Source organism: Pleurodeles waltl, chromosome 10 (assembly GCF_031143425.1).
Source record: "Pleurodeles waltl isolate 20211129_DDA chromosome 10, aPleWal1.hap1.20221129, whole genome shotgun sequence".
NCBI lineage: Eukaryota > Metazoa > Chordata > Amphibia > Caudata > Salamandridae > Pleurodeles > Pleurodeles waltl.
The window spans coordinates 743,782,916-743,798,807 of NC_090449.1; the positions used below are offsets into that span (position 1 = coordinate 743,782,916).

A 15,892-nucleotide genomic window follows, 5' to 3' on the forward strand; every position below is an offset into this window, starting at 1 on the left:
AACCTTGTTGTCCAAGTAAATTTGTGTAAAATAAAAGACCAAATTCTGCATTTCATGGAACGGTTTTCAGATAACCTGGCAAATATATCCGTAAGGTTACTCTAATCTTACAGGTTGTGATTACAGCCATCATTACTTATGAGTGCCATTATAAGCTTTTCAAATGTAGGTGATGCAATGACTCTAAGAGATATTTTGCAACAGCACATGCGTTCTTATGCAATAACATCAGCAATAACCCTCCCCAAATGAACATAAGTATAAATATATATATTAGAAAAGCAATTTTGCCCTCAAACATCATCTTGGTTTTTAATGAAAAATGTGACCTGTTAATGTTGGTTTAAGTTCTTAGAAATGAAAACAAGTCCTAGACTAATGTAATAAGAAAAATAATTTGGGGAGGCAAAATGACAGAAAGGGTCAAACTAATTAAATAGCTGAAGGTATGTAAAAGGAGAATGTGGTTTAGTTGTGAATAAGAGGCCATGGTCTTATGGTATCTCCGTCATAAAACGAAGAAACAAAGTGAGGGACTTACAGGTGGCTCATCCAAAAAATAAACAAAATATAATACATACTATATAAATAATGAAATAATTGTAAATCACAGTTTATCCGATGGTCTTCCCAAAACAAAATCAGTCAAGACTCAAAATGAATTACTTCAAGATGTATGTCTTGGGATGAATCCTGAAGTAATTAATTACCCCGAAATTAACACCCCATGGAAGAGTACACATTTTTCTCTAAAATACAAAGTTTAAATTTTGGAGATATATACTCAATTCCCTTTTCAAAAGCCTGAGTATTTGAAGAGAGTTATTCCATCATATGATAGCTTTAGTACAGTAAGTCGATGATCTTGCCTCCTGGCTGAGCATCTCCATAATGCTGAGAATGCATTTTGGAACAGGGCCCCACTGTATGCCATGGGAGCTTTAGTTTGTGTAGCTACAAAAAATGCCAGCAGTTTTGGCCACCAGATGTAAGGGGCTGACCACCATGCGATACCAGGTGATGGGTTTCCACATACTCCAGGAGGTGACCAATACTCAGTCATATATAATCTTTGTTCCTTCCCCCCCTCTTACGCACCTTTAAAACATGACTGACGTATCCTCATCAATCTTCCCCTTCTGTTCACTGCACTAGTGAAACCCCCTTTATGAGAATTGCTAACAACCTAGAAAACTGGAACCCTTTTTCTTGATGGGAGTCCCTGAGCTCATAAACGTTAGTGTGACAACCAACCTGGGCCTTAAATGTCTGCTTGACGTTAAACTGCATGATGATTTGCCATGTCGTTTTTGCACTGCCTGGTTACTGGGTGTGTGAGCACAGATATGCTCGACCTGAGAAAACTGTATTATTGACTATAGGGTAATGAATTATGGGCGTGCTTGCACAGCGATCTGTCAGCAGGGTCAGATTTGGATCAAAAATAGGCCAGGGCAATACAAAAAAAATGGCCCACATTCACAGATCGCAGTCTTTCATTAAACACTGCTATATTAATACCAGGAGACTCTTTTTTGCAAATATGTATGGTGAATTAGTCATTGTAAAGTGTATAGGAGGTCATTAACATTGACCAAGACTAGCAACACTACACCTTTTGAAAGCTGAATACTTACTTGCAGTGTCAAAGCCTTGCACACAAAAGTGATTTATCCTGTACCAACCAACTATGTCCTGAACACTGATCATCACAGAAATGCAGTTTAAAGCCAAGAGGGAAGGGTTTAAGTCAGTTTTGTTGGTCAGTACTCGAGGGAGAAGAGTGGGGTTGAAAAGTGATATAGATGGTCCTCTGGAGTTGTTGCTCTGTCCCTGTGATAGTCCTGATTTTGCAGAGGTACAGTAAAGAAAGGGCCTGGTGACCCTTGGTGGTTTTTGGCAGCGGATTTGTGGTCTGACTCCTACCCGGGCCTCAGTAACTGAACTAGCCCACTGAAGGCCTTGGGCTAGGCCATTATTCTTTCCTGTTAAGCGGGACAGAAGGTGACTGGGATATAAGGAGTTGAAGAAGTAGTCTGAAGCAGAAATCTGTTGAAGCATGGTCTCATTTCCACCTATGGGCTGGTTGGGTCTTTGCTTTGTCCACCTGCTACAACTTTGGACCTTCTTGTTAGTGAGCACTGCATAATTCATCCCTCTCACATGGCAAATTTGGGCTTGGAAATCAGAAGGTGGGTAGGTAATCTTTAAATGATCACTCCTTTTCCCTCTAGAAACCTCTGGCTGGGTGAGAAAGGGTTGAGGTCAGAGCCTTGAGGCAGAACCCACACCCCCAGCCTGCTATTTGCAGTGCCAATGTAAGCAATTTTCGCACCCCATTACCTATCTTGGGAGGCCATTGTTTAGAACAGCTGTGCTTTTTTTATTTTTTTGGACTGTTTTTCAGCTAATGTAATGTGTCATAATTGTAAACAACATTAAATTCGAATTGAACCTTTCAGAAATGTGGGCGTGCAATAACAGCTGCAAGATGAAGCTGCTCATTCTGCGCCAGCCAAATAGTACCAAAATAAAGCTTGAACAAGCGTTGATAAAGCCATTTATTTTTGTGTTTGGATCTAGATATTTTGTCATGCAAAATATTTTACATTCAAATTGGTGTCTAATAAGCTGGTTTCTATCATTTTAGGAAAGACATAGCAATGGTGACTTGATGGATGCTTAATGGACCAGTACATAATATTAAAACATATGCGCAAAATGCTTAACATTGTAGCTTTCATTGCTCAATAACATTGGTGAGGTAGAGAGAGGGGCAGAATGAGAAGGAGAGGACAGAAAAATAGGCTAGGCAAAGTGACAGTGAGGTATAGAGAAAGGTACGTTGAGACAGGTGAATGTTAGAAAAGAAGATAACTGGTATAAAAAAGAGGTGAAGAGTAGAGAAAGGTGAGGCAGAGAAAGAAAGGGGACATTCAGACAGAGTGTGTGAGGAAAAGCCTGAGAGGTGAAGTAAGGAGATATCAAAAGAAAGGGACAGACAAGGTATATTGAAAAGTGGCCCAGAGATAGATTTGAAAAAGAGAGGACAAAATGCATTGATAGTTTTAAAAGATAGCTAGAAAAAGAGAAAGAGGGTTAGTAATAAAGGAGTAAGTTTGTGATAGAGGTGAGACAGAGGGAATAGAGGTTGAAAGAAGTAGAGAGGCGAGCTAGGGATCAGTTGAGGGCAATTGAGAGGTTGGGTATTGAGAGAATGACATTTAGGGGGTAGAAAGATAAGGTAGTGTGTGAGTTGTAAAGTAGACAGATGGTAAGAAGAGAGTGGTGAGGTAGAGAGAAGGGGAGAAAGGTAGAGAGAAGTGAGGCATAGCAATGAAATGGGGAGGTTAAGAAATAGATAAGGATGAGAGATGACTAAATTAGATGGAGGAATTGGACAGGGCAGTAAAATGTGAAGGACTGAAGTGTTGAGAAAGGAGTGAGGTAGAGATGGAGTAGGGAGGAAGCGATGTGGAGGTAGGCACAGATAGCAGGAGAAAGAGGTTATGACAGGTGGGTTACTGTTCTGCTTTCCCTCTTATCTCATAACCGAGCTTACAGAACCTCTCTGGAATGCACTTCTGAGTTTAAAGAAGACATTTATTGTTATTAATTCCCCACCCACAAGTTCCTGAGAGACGAAATTAGTAGATTGGAATCACACGTTCAAAAGTAGTCGCACCAATGAAAGCAAAATATATCAAAGTACTTCTCAGTTGCAATGTACACAGCAAATATAGGTGATTATATTATAGCATAACTTCAAAGCAAAGCATAAAAGTCCAAATCCATCACCGTATGGGCAAGGCGGTAGGGCCTATATTCAGCTTCATCTTTCTGGGGTCTGCAAGTTGATGACTCCGGTCAACTGCGCGAAAGAGATTCTCTACCCAAACGGGAGGCAGGCAACTGACGTCTAGTTCCTGTCTGAAGTCAAACAGATTCAATCTACCTCTCTGTAGCCCAGAGTCATCCTTAAAAGCAAACTCCGTGTGAGAGCCGAAGAACCTTGGAGAGAGACCAATTCTCCTGAGCTCACTCGCTCTCAGACTGGATTGCGAGGTAAACACAAAATCTACGTGCTCTTATCAGCTAAGGTCTGCTGTGAAGAAAACAGCTTGGTCCATCTTGTGGAAAAACACAGCTCATCTGCAATGTCTAACCCCATGTTAAAGCCAATAGGCAGCTAACCTAAATATAAAATGTAATGTCTAATGTCATGTCAAAGCCAATAGGCAGCTATACTGAATACAGAATGTAATGGCTAATGCCATGTCTAAACCAGTAGGCAGCTAAACTGAATACAGAATGTAATGGCTAATGCCATGTCAAAGCCAATAGGCAGCTAAACTGAACAAAACATATAGGGGGTCATTCTGACCCTGGCGGTCATGGACCACCAGGGTCACGAATGACGGAAGCACCGCCAACAGGCTGGCGGTGCTCCAATCGTCATTCTGACCGTGGCGGTACAGCTGCGGTCGCCCAGCCGGGTCCGGCGGTTCTCCGCCGGTTTTGCAAGCAAGCAGCGCTGCCATGGGAATTCTGACCCCCTTACCCGCCAGCCTGTTTCTGGCGGTTTTCACCGCCAGGAAGAGGCTGGCGGTAACGGGTGTCTTGGGGCCCCTGGGGGCCCCTGCACCGCCCATGCCACTGGCATGGGCAGTGCAGGGGTCCCCTAACAGGGCCCCGGCCAGCTTTTCACTGTCTGCCTAGCAGACAGTGAAAAGTGCGACGGGTGCAACTGCACCCGTCGCACGGCCGCAACACCGCCGGCTCCATTCGGAGCTGGCTCCTGTGTTGCAGCCCTCATTCCCGCTGGGCCGGCGGGCGCTAACATGGTTATCGCCCGCCGGCCCAGCGGGAATGTCGGATTGGGGGCATCGCTATTTTGGCCGCGTGGCGGCCAAATGGCGGTTCCCGCCTGGCGGGCTTGGAATGACCCCCATAATGTGCTACTGGTGAACATTGAGCAACTAATATGCGCAGTGGTGAAACACAAAGTAATTGGTCAAACACAATTAATAGCATCACAGGTACAGAGAAGTATATTTTAAAGACAGGTGAAGTAGACAGAAATGTGATGGGATGGGGGGGCAACAGAAATTGAGTGATGGGTACATAGAGGTGTAGAGACCAGTGAAAGGGGTGAAAAGTAGGTGAGGTAGAAGAGCTGGAGTCAAGTAAGGAGGGATCTGAGGCAGAAAGATATGGGATGCTTAGGAAGAGAGGTGGGAGTAATAAGAGGTAACATAAAGGTTGTTGGAGAATGGGGGAAGATGGATCTAGGCAGGGATTTAGTGACTGGAAGGTAGAGGGAAATGAGGCAACAAAGATATGTAAAGGATTTTGCAAGTCCCTGCTAGAAAGTGAGGGAATAAGATTCTGTCTGTCCCTACTGCAGGCCTTCAGAAAGCGTGCTTAGGCCCCGGAGAACCACTAGCGAGGCTGGATGATGCAGCTCACCCTGAAACCACTTAAGAGGGGCTCAACTGGATGGAAAAAAACAGCCCACAGCTGGGCCCATGCCTGGTTTACCAATTCAACCCTATCTGTTAGAGAGGAGAGGTCCACCAATTCACCCTTCACTTTTTAACAGAACAGTGAGTAAACCTGCATGCCCAGAAATTGCATAGCCAGCGCAGGTGTTATTAGGGCTCGGCCTGTCAGACTTTTGCGGTTCACTTTATTTGCTACTGCTGTCAATCGGAGAGATTGGAATTTAGGTTGAATTTGATGGCATCGGAGGGGAACGACATGCCAATACTTTTTTAATGTATGAAAAACCGTTCTCCTACGCTTTGTGAAAAGACAACTGTCCCGGGAAGGTTAACTCCGATAGCTTAAATGCTTCAGCTGAAGTGTCATTCAGGAAGTCTCCTGTGCTGTGAAACCAAAGTTGGCAGACAACTATACAAGAAACAAGCCTTCTAACCAGGATGCCCCTTTGCTTGAGAGAAATGCAAATGAGCGCAGCTGATTAATCTGCAAATGTAAAGGGTACTTAGGGTTAGTGGCTATAATTGATTGAATCACTTGAAGCTTTGTGTTGACAAAAACATACTCTTTTTGATTAGTAGTGCAAGGGAGTTACCAGCTGAGCTGTAAAGTGTTTGCTTTCAGGGGCGGCTCCTCAACTTGGGAGCGTCGCCCCCCGCCAGCAGGAGCTGCAAACCTTTAAAAAAAAAAAAAAGGATAATAAACAGTGTTTATTATCTTTTTATTTCTAAAGGGACAGGGCCATGGGGTGACTAGCAGTGAGGGGAGTGCACAGAGCACCCCCCACAGTGCGCATGTATATTTGGCCGGCTGTCTGGGGCCGGTCAGAAACACATGCTCACAAGGGCTATCTCTAACCCAGCACTGTGTTGCCGAGTTGGAGAGAGCCTGCACAGGCTCCCAGTCTGTGCTGGAGCGCCCAGCCGGGGCGCTCCAGCCAATCATAATGCTGTTCTGAGCAGTTTCATGATTGGCGCAGGATGGGCTGGGAGCCTGTGCCTGCAGTGCAGCGGAGAGCAGCGGTGACGTCCAGGTAAAAAAAAAATAGTTTTCTTTATTTTTGCTTTATTACCCCCACCTCGTCACTTTTTCAAGTCGCCAGCCGCAACTGTTTGCTTTTAAGGGACATATGTAAAAGAAAAATGCATTGCATACACTATTGGTATTACTAAAATCTATATTTTGGAAGCACCATTTTAAAGCTGTGTGCATTTTGTAGCAGTATATCTTATATTGTGTGTCACGTAAGTTTAAAATAATGACTTAGATTTTCACAGATACAAATTGAGACCTCTGAGTACTAAAAATACACAATTTAATATTCTCCACTGCACCAACTAAGATTTAATTCTGTGACTCTCTGGTTACACCTAGAACTCTGCAGTGCATTAACTAGTAGAGGTTTCATAATGTACTATAGTGCATTTCCCACTGATTAACTTAACTTTATTTATTTTGTTATTTTATATGCACTTATCTGGAGGTGAAAGACCAAAAAATTTACAGACCAGTGTTTTTTAGCCACCCTATTGCATTCACTAGTACAGTTCCTATGCTTTTTTATTGCACTTCAGCCGCTGGTTTGAACAGGTGTGCTTCCTTCTGCTGTGATGAGATGGCAGACTCAAAGTTGCAGTCTTAATGAGTGTCTTTGGTGGAAGGTGGCTCTGTGTATACAATATCAAAATGAGAGTTAATGTGCACAGAGTCCAGGGGTTCCCCCAGAGGCTTAGCAGAGAATAAAGCAGATAGTACTAATGCTCTCCTTTGTGGTAGTGTGGTCAAGCAGTTAGGCTTAGAGTTTAGTGCAAAGCATTTGTTGTACACACAGGCAATATAGGAAGCACACACTCAATGACCAACTCAAGGCCAGTGTTTTTTATATAGGTAAACTGTATTTTGTTACTTTATTTCTAGAACCACAAGATTCAGTTTGCAAGTAAGTACATTTGCAAATAGGAAGCAATCATATGTATCAGCACCACTTTGTTTCAATTGGGTAAGTTAAACGGTTTTCAAATAAATAGCAATAATCTCTTTTAAAAGTTGACTGTGCAATTTTCAAACACAGTTTTAGGGGTGAAGAAAATTTACTACAGTTTTGAGGTAGGTGCAAGACTTACAGTTCCAGTCTCCAGGGGTTAGGATGGCCACAGTTTGAGGTTCATGATAACCCCAAACACCCACCACCAGCAACAGAGGGCAGATCGGGCGCAGAGGTCAAACTTGATGCAAGATCTAGAATGTGCTCCTATGGAGACTGGGGGTACTCGGAATTGGATCTGCCCGCAGGTAAATACCCGAGTCTTCGGAGGGCAGATCTGTGGGGGATTTAGGGGAGCACCGGGGGGAATAGGTCAGCATCAAACTCACCCCTTCAGCAGCACAGGGACGGCTAGTTCCAGGGTGCAAACACAGCGTTGGGCTTCCAATGCTTTTCAGTAGGGGGACCCCGGGTGCGTGAGGCTGTGCAGCAGAGAGGCCCAGACCGCCCCAACGTAGTGAGCAGATCAGCGGTCTCTGGGGCACAAAATGGCAGCTGCCGCGACAACGGCAGCCTTTGATGCAGCATGACGAAGATCTGACTGGATAGACTGTGTGGGGATCTCTAATACTTAACCCCGGGCGGCAGCAAACTAGTTTGACCATGGCTGGGGACTAGAGGAAATGCGGCCTGAACAACGTGGGCCTGACCCGAGGAGCAAAGCGAAGCGGGCCACTGGATGCAGCTCACCGAGGCGGCCTGCCTCGGTGCTCTGTGTGACCGCACCCAACTGCTTCATGGGGTGAATGAGAGAGCTGTCAGGAAGACAGAGGAGTTGGACACCACATAGCGGCGATGCCCCCCTTTATCTGCAGCCATTTGAAGGTAGGACCTTGCAGACTTGGGATAAAGTGGTGGAGGTACATGTCGAGGGGGCCCCCTCTGCCCATTCTTTCCCCAACTCCCCTCTTTTTTTTTCAACCCTCAGACCAGGTATTGATTAGTGACGGGCACCTTTTGGATGAGGGGTGAGTGAGAGCACCATCACCCCCTACTCCATGGGCGGGTGATGACCCCCCCCCCCCCCCCTCCCCCATTGGATGTGTGGCCACCCATGAATTTTAAAGACAAAAAAACTGCTGAAGCTGCTGCGCCGAGTGTGGGAAGCCATAAGTGCTGCGGGCGGAACAGAGTAGGGGAACAAAAACGCCCAGCGTCTTGCTGCTGGTGCGTAGACTCCCTCTTGGACTTAATGGTGGTCTGGCCAGGATCTGCCTGTGGCACTAGAGGCAGGGCTTGTTGGACGCCCGAGGAGGCGACTTCCTGGGAGAAACAGCCACCTGAGTGGTACCTCCCTGGGGAACGCAAGTGAGCGTGCAGCCTGGTACTCCTGTTAACGGAGAGATAACTACACAAGCCTGGTCTGGAGGAACCTTAAAGCTTGGCCACTGGTTGACATTCCTTGGCCACCAGGGAACGGAAGTGGGAAGGATCCTGCCTACTTGCTTGCGAAGGGAGAAGCGCCCCACCTACTGACCCTGAGGACATTGCTGGTGGTACCTAGTCCCTGGCTGATGACAGTGACCATGGGAAAAAGGACCACACCCTCCCACCTGACTCTGAGATGGACGTGGAGTTAACACCCAGCAGGGTCCTACACTGCAGGACGTGATGCAGGCAATAACTGCCACTAGAGAAGCCCTAGAGAAGAAGATAGGCACCTTCGGGCTGATTTGAGTTTGCTGAGATATAAGCACTGGGGTTTGGAGGAGCAGGTTACCGCTACAGAGAGGGAGGTGGCAGAATTATCACCGGTGGTCACAGATATTACAAAACGTCTGACAGCAATGAAGACTAAGATGAAAACACTCTAGCTCTGAGCTGAAGATGCAAAGAACAGGTCCTGCCGAAGCAGTATGAGGATAGTGAGGATACTGGAGTAGATAGAGGGTGCCAACATGATAGACTTTCTAGAAAAACTCAATCGCACCAAGCTCCCGCAGGAAGGACTATCCCCCCCCTTTTTTGCACTGAAGTGAGGCCACTGAGTACTGAGCAGGCTGCTGGCCCTGGGGCCCTCCTGCACCTAGTGGTGACAAAGCTTCTCTTCTACAAGTTTTGAGATTTTAATCTAACCCTGGCCTGGCACACGGGGGCACTAATAGACAATAGCAGGGTCAAACTTTTTACTGACTTCTCCCATGACCTCCAGCGGTGCTGAGCTACTTTCAACCTAGCTAAACGGCGCCTGTGCCAAATGGGCTCCAATATGGAATGATGTTCCCGGCTTGCCTTAGAGTTGTGACAGCAGCGGGGATTCCGTTCTTTCACTCCCCCCAAAGACGTTTGGGACTGGATTGACAACCATCCTCAGCCGGGTCCCAGCGTCATTACAAGAGCGTGGTGCCCTTTGGGGCCTTGGAGGAGGCGGAGAGCTGGCCCATGCAGTGCACTGACACCATTAGGTGAGGAATCCCAAAGAGAACAGTGGAAAGCAGTGGAGGCAGTCGCCCTCCTGAGGGACTCTGATGCTGGATCACTATTGGTAGCCTGTGGAGACCAGGCAGAAGACTGAGTCTGACTTGGCCTCTAGTGTTTTCGCATTCTTCTCGTACCTTACTGCTACATGTCACCCCTGGAACTACAGATGACAATATCTAATAGCCCACCAATATATCTCTTAATGGACTGAAGGCTGCTTAGAAAATCTGCTATTTCCTTGCGCCCCACAATAAGTCTGAATTCCAATATGTTGAAGATGATATCCTTTAAGGCTGCACAACTGTCATTGTTAAATGTTTTCATATTGGCCTCCGGATGTGGGACCCACAATTGAGGCCCTTCCTTATTTGCTCATGCATGTTTTGTGAGAATGCCCGCATCTTAAGTTAAGTTATCTCTGGTTGGGCCAGGGGACCAAGCCCGATTTGTCCTGGGATAAGCGTGTTCATTGGGAGTTGGTGGGGGTTACTTCGTCGGGGATTTTTTTAAAGCATCAACCTTAAAATTGAGATGTCAGTCCTGGGGGCTCCTACGGCAGACTTAGGGGGAGATGTAATGCATGTATGGCCAAATACTATATGAATCTAATGGCTTCTGCACCGAGCTATAGGATTCTTTCCTGGAACATCAGAGGCATGCACACTGTCAAAGCGGTATAAAGTGTATTCGTTCCTAAATTGGCGAGGCTACACATAGCATTTATTTAGGTAACTCGGGAAGGACTGGCACACCATCATAGGTGGCAGGGTCAAGTGTACTACACTATTTACTCTGCCTTTGCAAGAGGAGTCCCCATTTGGGTGAGAGCATGCGTCCCCTTCCAATACATGAGTCAGGTGGTAGACCCGGACGGGAGGTATGTAGCAGTAAGTGGGAAGTTGGACGGTAGAGATCTGACCCTAATTAATGTATATACACTGAAAACGGACCAGGGCTCCTTTCTAGTGAGATTGTCTGGGCCCCTGGTGCACTGCTTTGCCCAATCTGTGATGGTAGGGGGCGACTTAGTTGTGTGACAGTCTTTGATATGGACAGATTGCACCCCCCACTATGGGACACCCCAACTCACAGGACAGCCTGGACCTTCCTAGACCAGCAACAGATTTGGGGTCTACTGGGCACCTGGCACACCCCCAGGCACAGGATTGCTCCTACTTCTGCAGTCTATATAATTTGCATGTGCCACTTAACACCTTTCTATGCTCCCCAGGTGTTCACAGAACGGTATCAAACACAGAATATTTGGCCAGCACAATCTCGGACCATAATCCTCTCCTCCTGGACTTTGAATGGCATTGTTCTAGGAATAGGATCCCCACCTGGCGGCTAAAGCCAGAAATGTTAGATCAGGTCTTTAGGGAAGAAATAAAACAAAGTATTGAACAGTTCTTAGAGGATAATGGGGGGACAGCATCAACCAGGCAGGTTGAATGGGAGGCCTTTAAAGCAACACTACGCAGTCAGTGCCTGGCAATGGGACTGGAGTGAGAGGGACCTTATTGATGGAAGTCTCGGAGGCAGAAGAGGAACTTCACCAGATACAGAATCAGCAACCAGGAAAACTTGATCTGCAGCAGGCTTTGCTAGACAAGTCGGAGTTGGAGGTGGCGACTCGGATGGAGAGACTCCGCTGCTATGTCTATAAGGGCTGTATAGCACACACTCGTGCAGAATGAGACGGGGCTAGTATAGTGTTGGCCTGGCTTGCTAACCCCACCAAAAGAGGGACCCCTATTTTGGAGACAGAATTGTAGAGTGGTGATCGAGAGTACAGACAGGAAGGGATACATAATTGCTTCTTCCAGTACTACGCACAACTGTACCAAAGCATGTGCATCCACGATATGGAAGCAATAAGAACGAGCTGAACCAGGTTGGTATATCCGAATCCAACTGCTTGAATTTGGACGAACCAGGTGAATCTCCCAGGGCTATACAGTAGAGAGAAGCACAAGGCAGGGGTGTCCTCAGTCTCCCCTTCTCTCTGTCTTGGTTGTGAAGCCTTCAGCTGCCTGGTTCTGCACTGGAACCCATTTCTGGGGACTGTGACTGCAGGAGCATTGGCATAGGATAGCCCTGTATGCAGATGACTTGCTGATATTCTTGCGGGATGCAAATAATGAACTTGAAGGGGCCAAGACCACGCTAGAAGCCTTTGGACGGCTTTCGGGCCTCAAAGTGAACTGGCAAAAATCCTGGGTGTTCCCAATAACACCAGACTTGGCTCTCCCAGGGAGATATACCTTCTCTGCAGTGGGCCTCTAGATGCATATACTTCTTGGGAGTCGGAGTCAAGATCTTTCATAACCATAATGATCTTCTTGATGGGAATGTAAGTAGTGTGGTCGAGCTTTGAAGTCTAGCATAGGCTTCTGGAAAACTCTTCCCCTCTGTTATAGGCAGAATAGCACTGCTGAAAATGATTGCCCAGCCCCGACTTATAAATGTGTTTGAGCCGCTCCTGCTGTGGATATCCCAGGTGATATCCAGAGGCCTAAACTCTGAAGCCACATCATTCATCTGGGGTTCCGCTCTAAGGCAGGTGGCGCTGACCACACTCCAGCTCCCTATAGCTGATGGAGGGTTAGCAGAACCGGATTTTAAAGGGTACTATATGACAGCCCAGCTTCAGTGGGTTGTCCAGTTGATAGCGGGGAGACAGAAACCAGAGCGAGAACTATTCTCATTTGTACCTGGGCTGAAAAAACTAGTGCAGACCTTGCTGCAAGTGAGGTGTGTATTGCCCTCAGACATTGAGGAATTCCAGGTGATTGCCAAGTGCTGGGCTCGCTGCCTAGCACGAACACACACTAAAATCCCATATACCCCTCACCTACGGATAACAATGCTAAGGACCTTACCACATGGTGGGGGGGGGGGGACTGGAGAGGTTTAAAGGACTGAGCAGATGCTGGAGGCACTACTCTGGGGGAACCTTTACAGGGAGGGAGAATTGCTCCCCTTTGTGGACTTTAGAGCTCCCTTTGATGTCCCACAGGGGCATTTTCTTCTGTACAGCGCAGTCACTGCGACCATCCAGTGGCATTGGCGGAATGGGACTGTCAAACCTCCAGCCTTGGGAAGTTGCCTTTATATTGTGCTCTCGTCAGACACCATTAAGGTAGTCTCCTGTTTATATAGGTCCATTAGGGGGCACTCTTGTCGCCCATTGGAGAAACTGAATACCAGCTGGGAGGAGGACCTAGAGATCTCGATTCCAGAGGGGGCCTAGAGCTCCATTCTTGAAAGAACACCTCTCGGGTCTAGAAATGCTAGCTTCAAATTGATTAATTTCTATGTATTGCAGCAGGCATTTGTAACCCCCAAGCGTATTCAGAAATATTTTCATAGGGACAAAGCGATGTGTTCCAGATGCAAAGAAAATGGAGCAGGCCTACTACACATGTAATGGAACTGTTCTCGACTTTGCCCCTACGTGGCGGGGGTCACTGACATGTTGGCCACTATCTTAAAGAAGGACATGCCGTGCACATTGGGGTACTGTCTTCTGGGTTGGTTTCCACATACCTTGAAAACTAAAGCTACCAGTAAGTTTCAAGACTTGCCATTTCTCATAGCGAAGCGTGAGATCCAGAGAAACTGGAAATTGGCAGGACGACCCCGACTATCGAAGGTTGTATAGGGTTATGAGAATGATTTTAGTTGCTGCGAAGGACCAGCGACTGTCACTGTGTGACAGCGCAGATGCACTATAAGCTAATAATGTGTTTTTGAGATGCACTGCCATGCTGTTGAGCCCATTTATATGAGTGTATGGCACTGGATCTTTTGGTATTAAAAGAAGAACTAAATAAAATGTTTTGCATGTGTGAGCAAATATTTTAATAACGGACTTAGCGTAGAGCACAACACATCGGTACATCAGCGGTGACTTGGAGCTGGAGCTACAGCAGCATACGTGGTGGGACGTCATTGCCACCTATTTGGACATCGCCCTGAAACTGACCACTCTAGTGAGAGAGACTAAAGCAGCTTTAATTCAGGATTACAAAATCGGGAATGCTCATGTAAACTGTGCTTCAGTCTGACTGAAATAAATGTAAATCTAACGAAACCTCTCAAAATGTAAATCGCGTGCCAGTATCTTTTTAATATAATTTATTATATTATATACCCGTGTTAATAAGCTTTTGCAATTTAAAAGATGTTGAACACACCATAAGAAGCGAAAGTTTTTACTTTTCTCAATAAGTATAAAATTAAAACATTTGCCATCCAATGTATTGTTTTGAGAATCTAAACTCTTGTATTGTGCTCCTACTCTATATATAGGTACATAACAGATGCTTATATTTAAGCACATTTATACGTTTGCTATTTTATTCCTGAATGAACCCTGTTGTACAACTGTCTTACAGATTCACGAGAAGCTACATTACTACGAGAGACAGAACCCAGTACCTGTACTGAATGTGGCATCCGCCTTGGCAGATGACGTAAGTGAACTCTGATAAAATCACCCGCTACACGCTTCCAAAAAAAACTGTTCTCAAGCAGCAAACATGGCACAAATACGAGTGCAGTCATCTTGAGCTAAAGCTTTAAGAAGCTGCTCGTGTTTCCAAAGGCCCTGTCGTCGTTAAGCCTTTTTCCTGCTATAACTTTAAATGCTATTTATTCGTGTCTTATAAAATCTTTTCTAGGCCGGGTAGGCGTTTGTTCTGATTCGGTAAGTACATCCAAATCTCAGGTTAGAAATCTACTGGGATAAAACTGCTGCCGGCCAGCATTGTTTTGTGAAAGACAAAGACTAAAGGAATGTTCTAGAAATAAAAGACAAATGAGATGGCGGCGCCATTAACATGCAAGAAAAATGACAGATGATATTATAGAAACGAGGCATAGGAAATGCATCAAAGGAGAATATTGTCAAAAACATACCTGCTGAAAAACAGCAGCAGTGATTTATCGACATGTGTGCTTTCTGAATTACCTTCATAGCCACACAAATATTTTTTACAGGAGGCCTGTATTGATAGAGTATTTAATGCCCTTGATCTTTAACCTCTTAAGTGCGGGCGTCGGCCACTGGCCGACGCCCACACACCCTCCCTGGTGCGGGTCACGACCAGTGGCCGACACCAGGAAGGGCATTAATAAATCCTCGGGTGCGTTGCACCCGAGGATTTTTATTTTAATTTTTTTCCCCCCCGGGAGACACGGAAGCTACCGTGTCTCCCCCCGCCCCCCACCCGCCCCTTTGTGACGTCAGCGAGGCGCGCTGACGTTGCAAAGGTGTTTTCCCCATGAAATCAGGAAGCAGCCTTGCGGCCGCTTCCTGCTTTCATGGGGAAAACGGCCTTTTACACGTTCGGGAAGGCCTCGTAAGAAAGGGGAGAGTCTCCCCTTTCTTACGAGGCCTTCCTGAAAGTGTTTCCTGGCCCCCGATCGCAGCACAGCTGCGATTGGGGGCCAGGAAACACTTTCAGGAAGGCCTCGTAAGAAAGGGGAGACACTCCCCTTTCTTACGAGGCCTTCCTGAAAGTGTTTCCTGGCCCCCGGTCGCAGCTGTACTGCGATCGGGGGCCAGGAAACACTTTCAGGTTTCCTGGCTCCCCCGATCGCAGCACAGCTGCGATCGGGGGGGTCAGGAAACATTTTGAAAAGGCCTCGTAAGAAAGGGGAGACTCTCCCCTTTCTTCCGAGGCCTTCTGAAACTGTTTCTGGCCCCCGATCGCAGCTGTGCTGCGATCGGGGGCCAGAAACAGTTTCAGAAGGCCTCGGAAGAAAGGGGAGAGTCTCCCCTTTCTTATGAGGCCTTCTGAAACGGTTTCCTGGCCCCCGATCGCAGCACAGCTGCGATCGGGGGCCAGTAAACCCCACTAGACACCAGGGATTTCACTTTTGGGGGGCGGCCCCCCCCCCCGGAAAACGGGCCGCCCT

The 15,892-nt window shown here is 46.6% G+C and overlaps 1 protein-coding gene across 5 annotated transcripts in view; it reads left to right on the plus strand.

Annotated features, from left to right (window-relative positions):
- MPP7 (MAGUK p55 scaffold protein 7) overlaps positions 1-15,892 on the plus strand; it is a 1,064,688-nt gene that overhangs the window by 573,204 nt on the left and 475,592 nt on the right. For all 5 annotated transcript variants that reach the window (XM_069211307.1, XM_069211311.1, XM_069211312.1 and 2 more), the window contains one exon: positions 14,368-14,445. In XM_069211307.1, the coding sequence (XP_069067408.1) occupies positions 14,368-14,445 (78 nt within the window). The remainder of the gene's footprint in view (positions 1-14,367; positions 14,446-15,892) is intronic.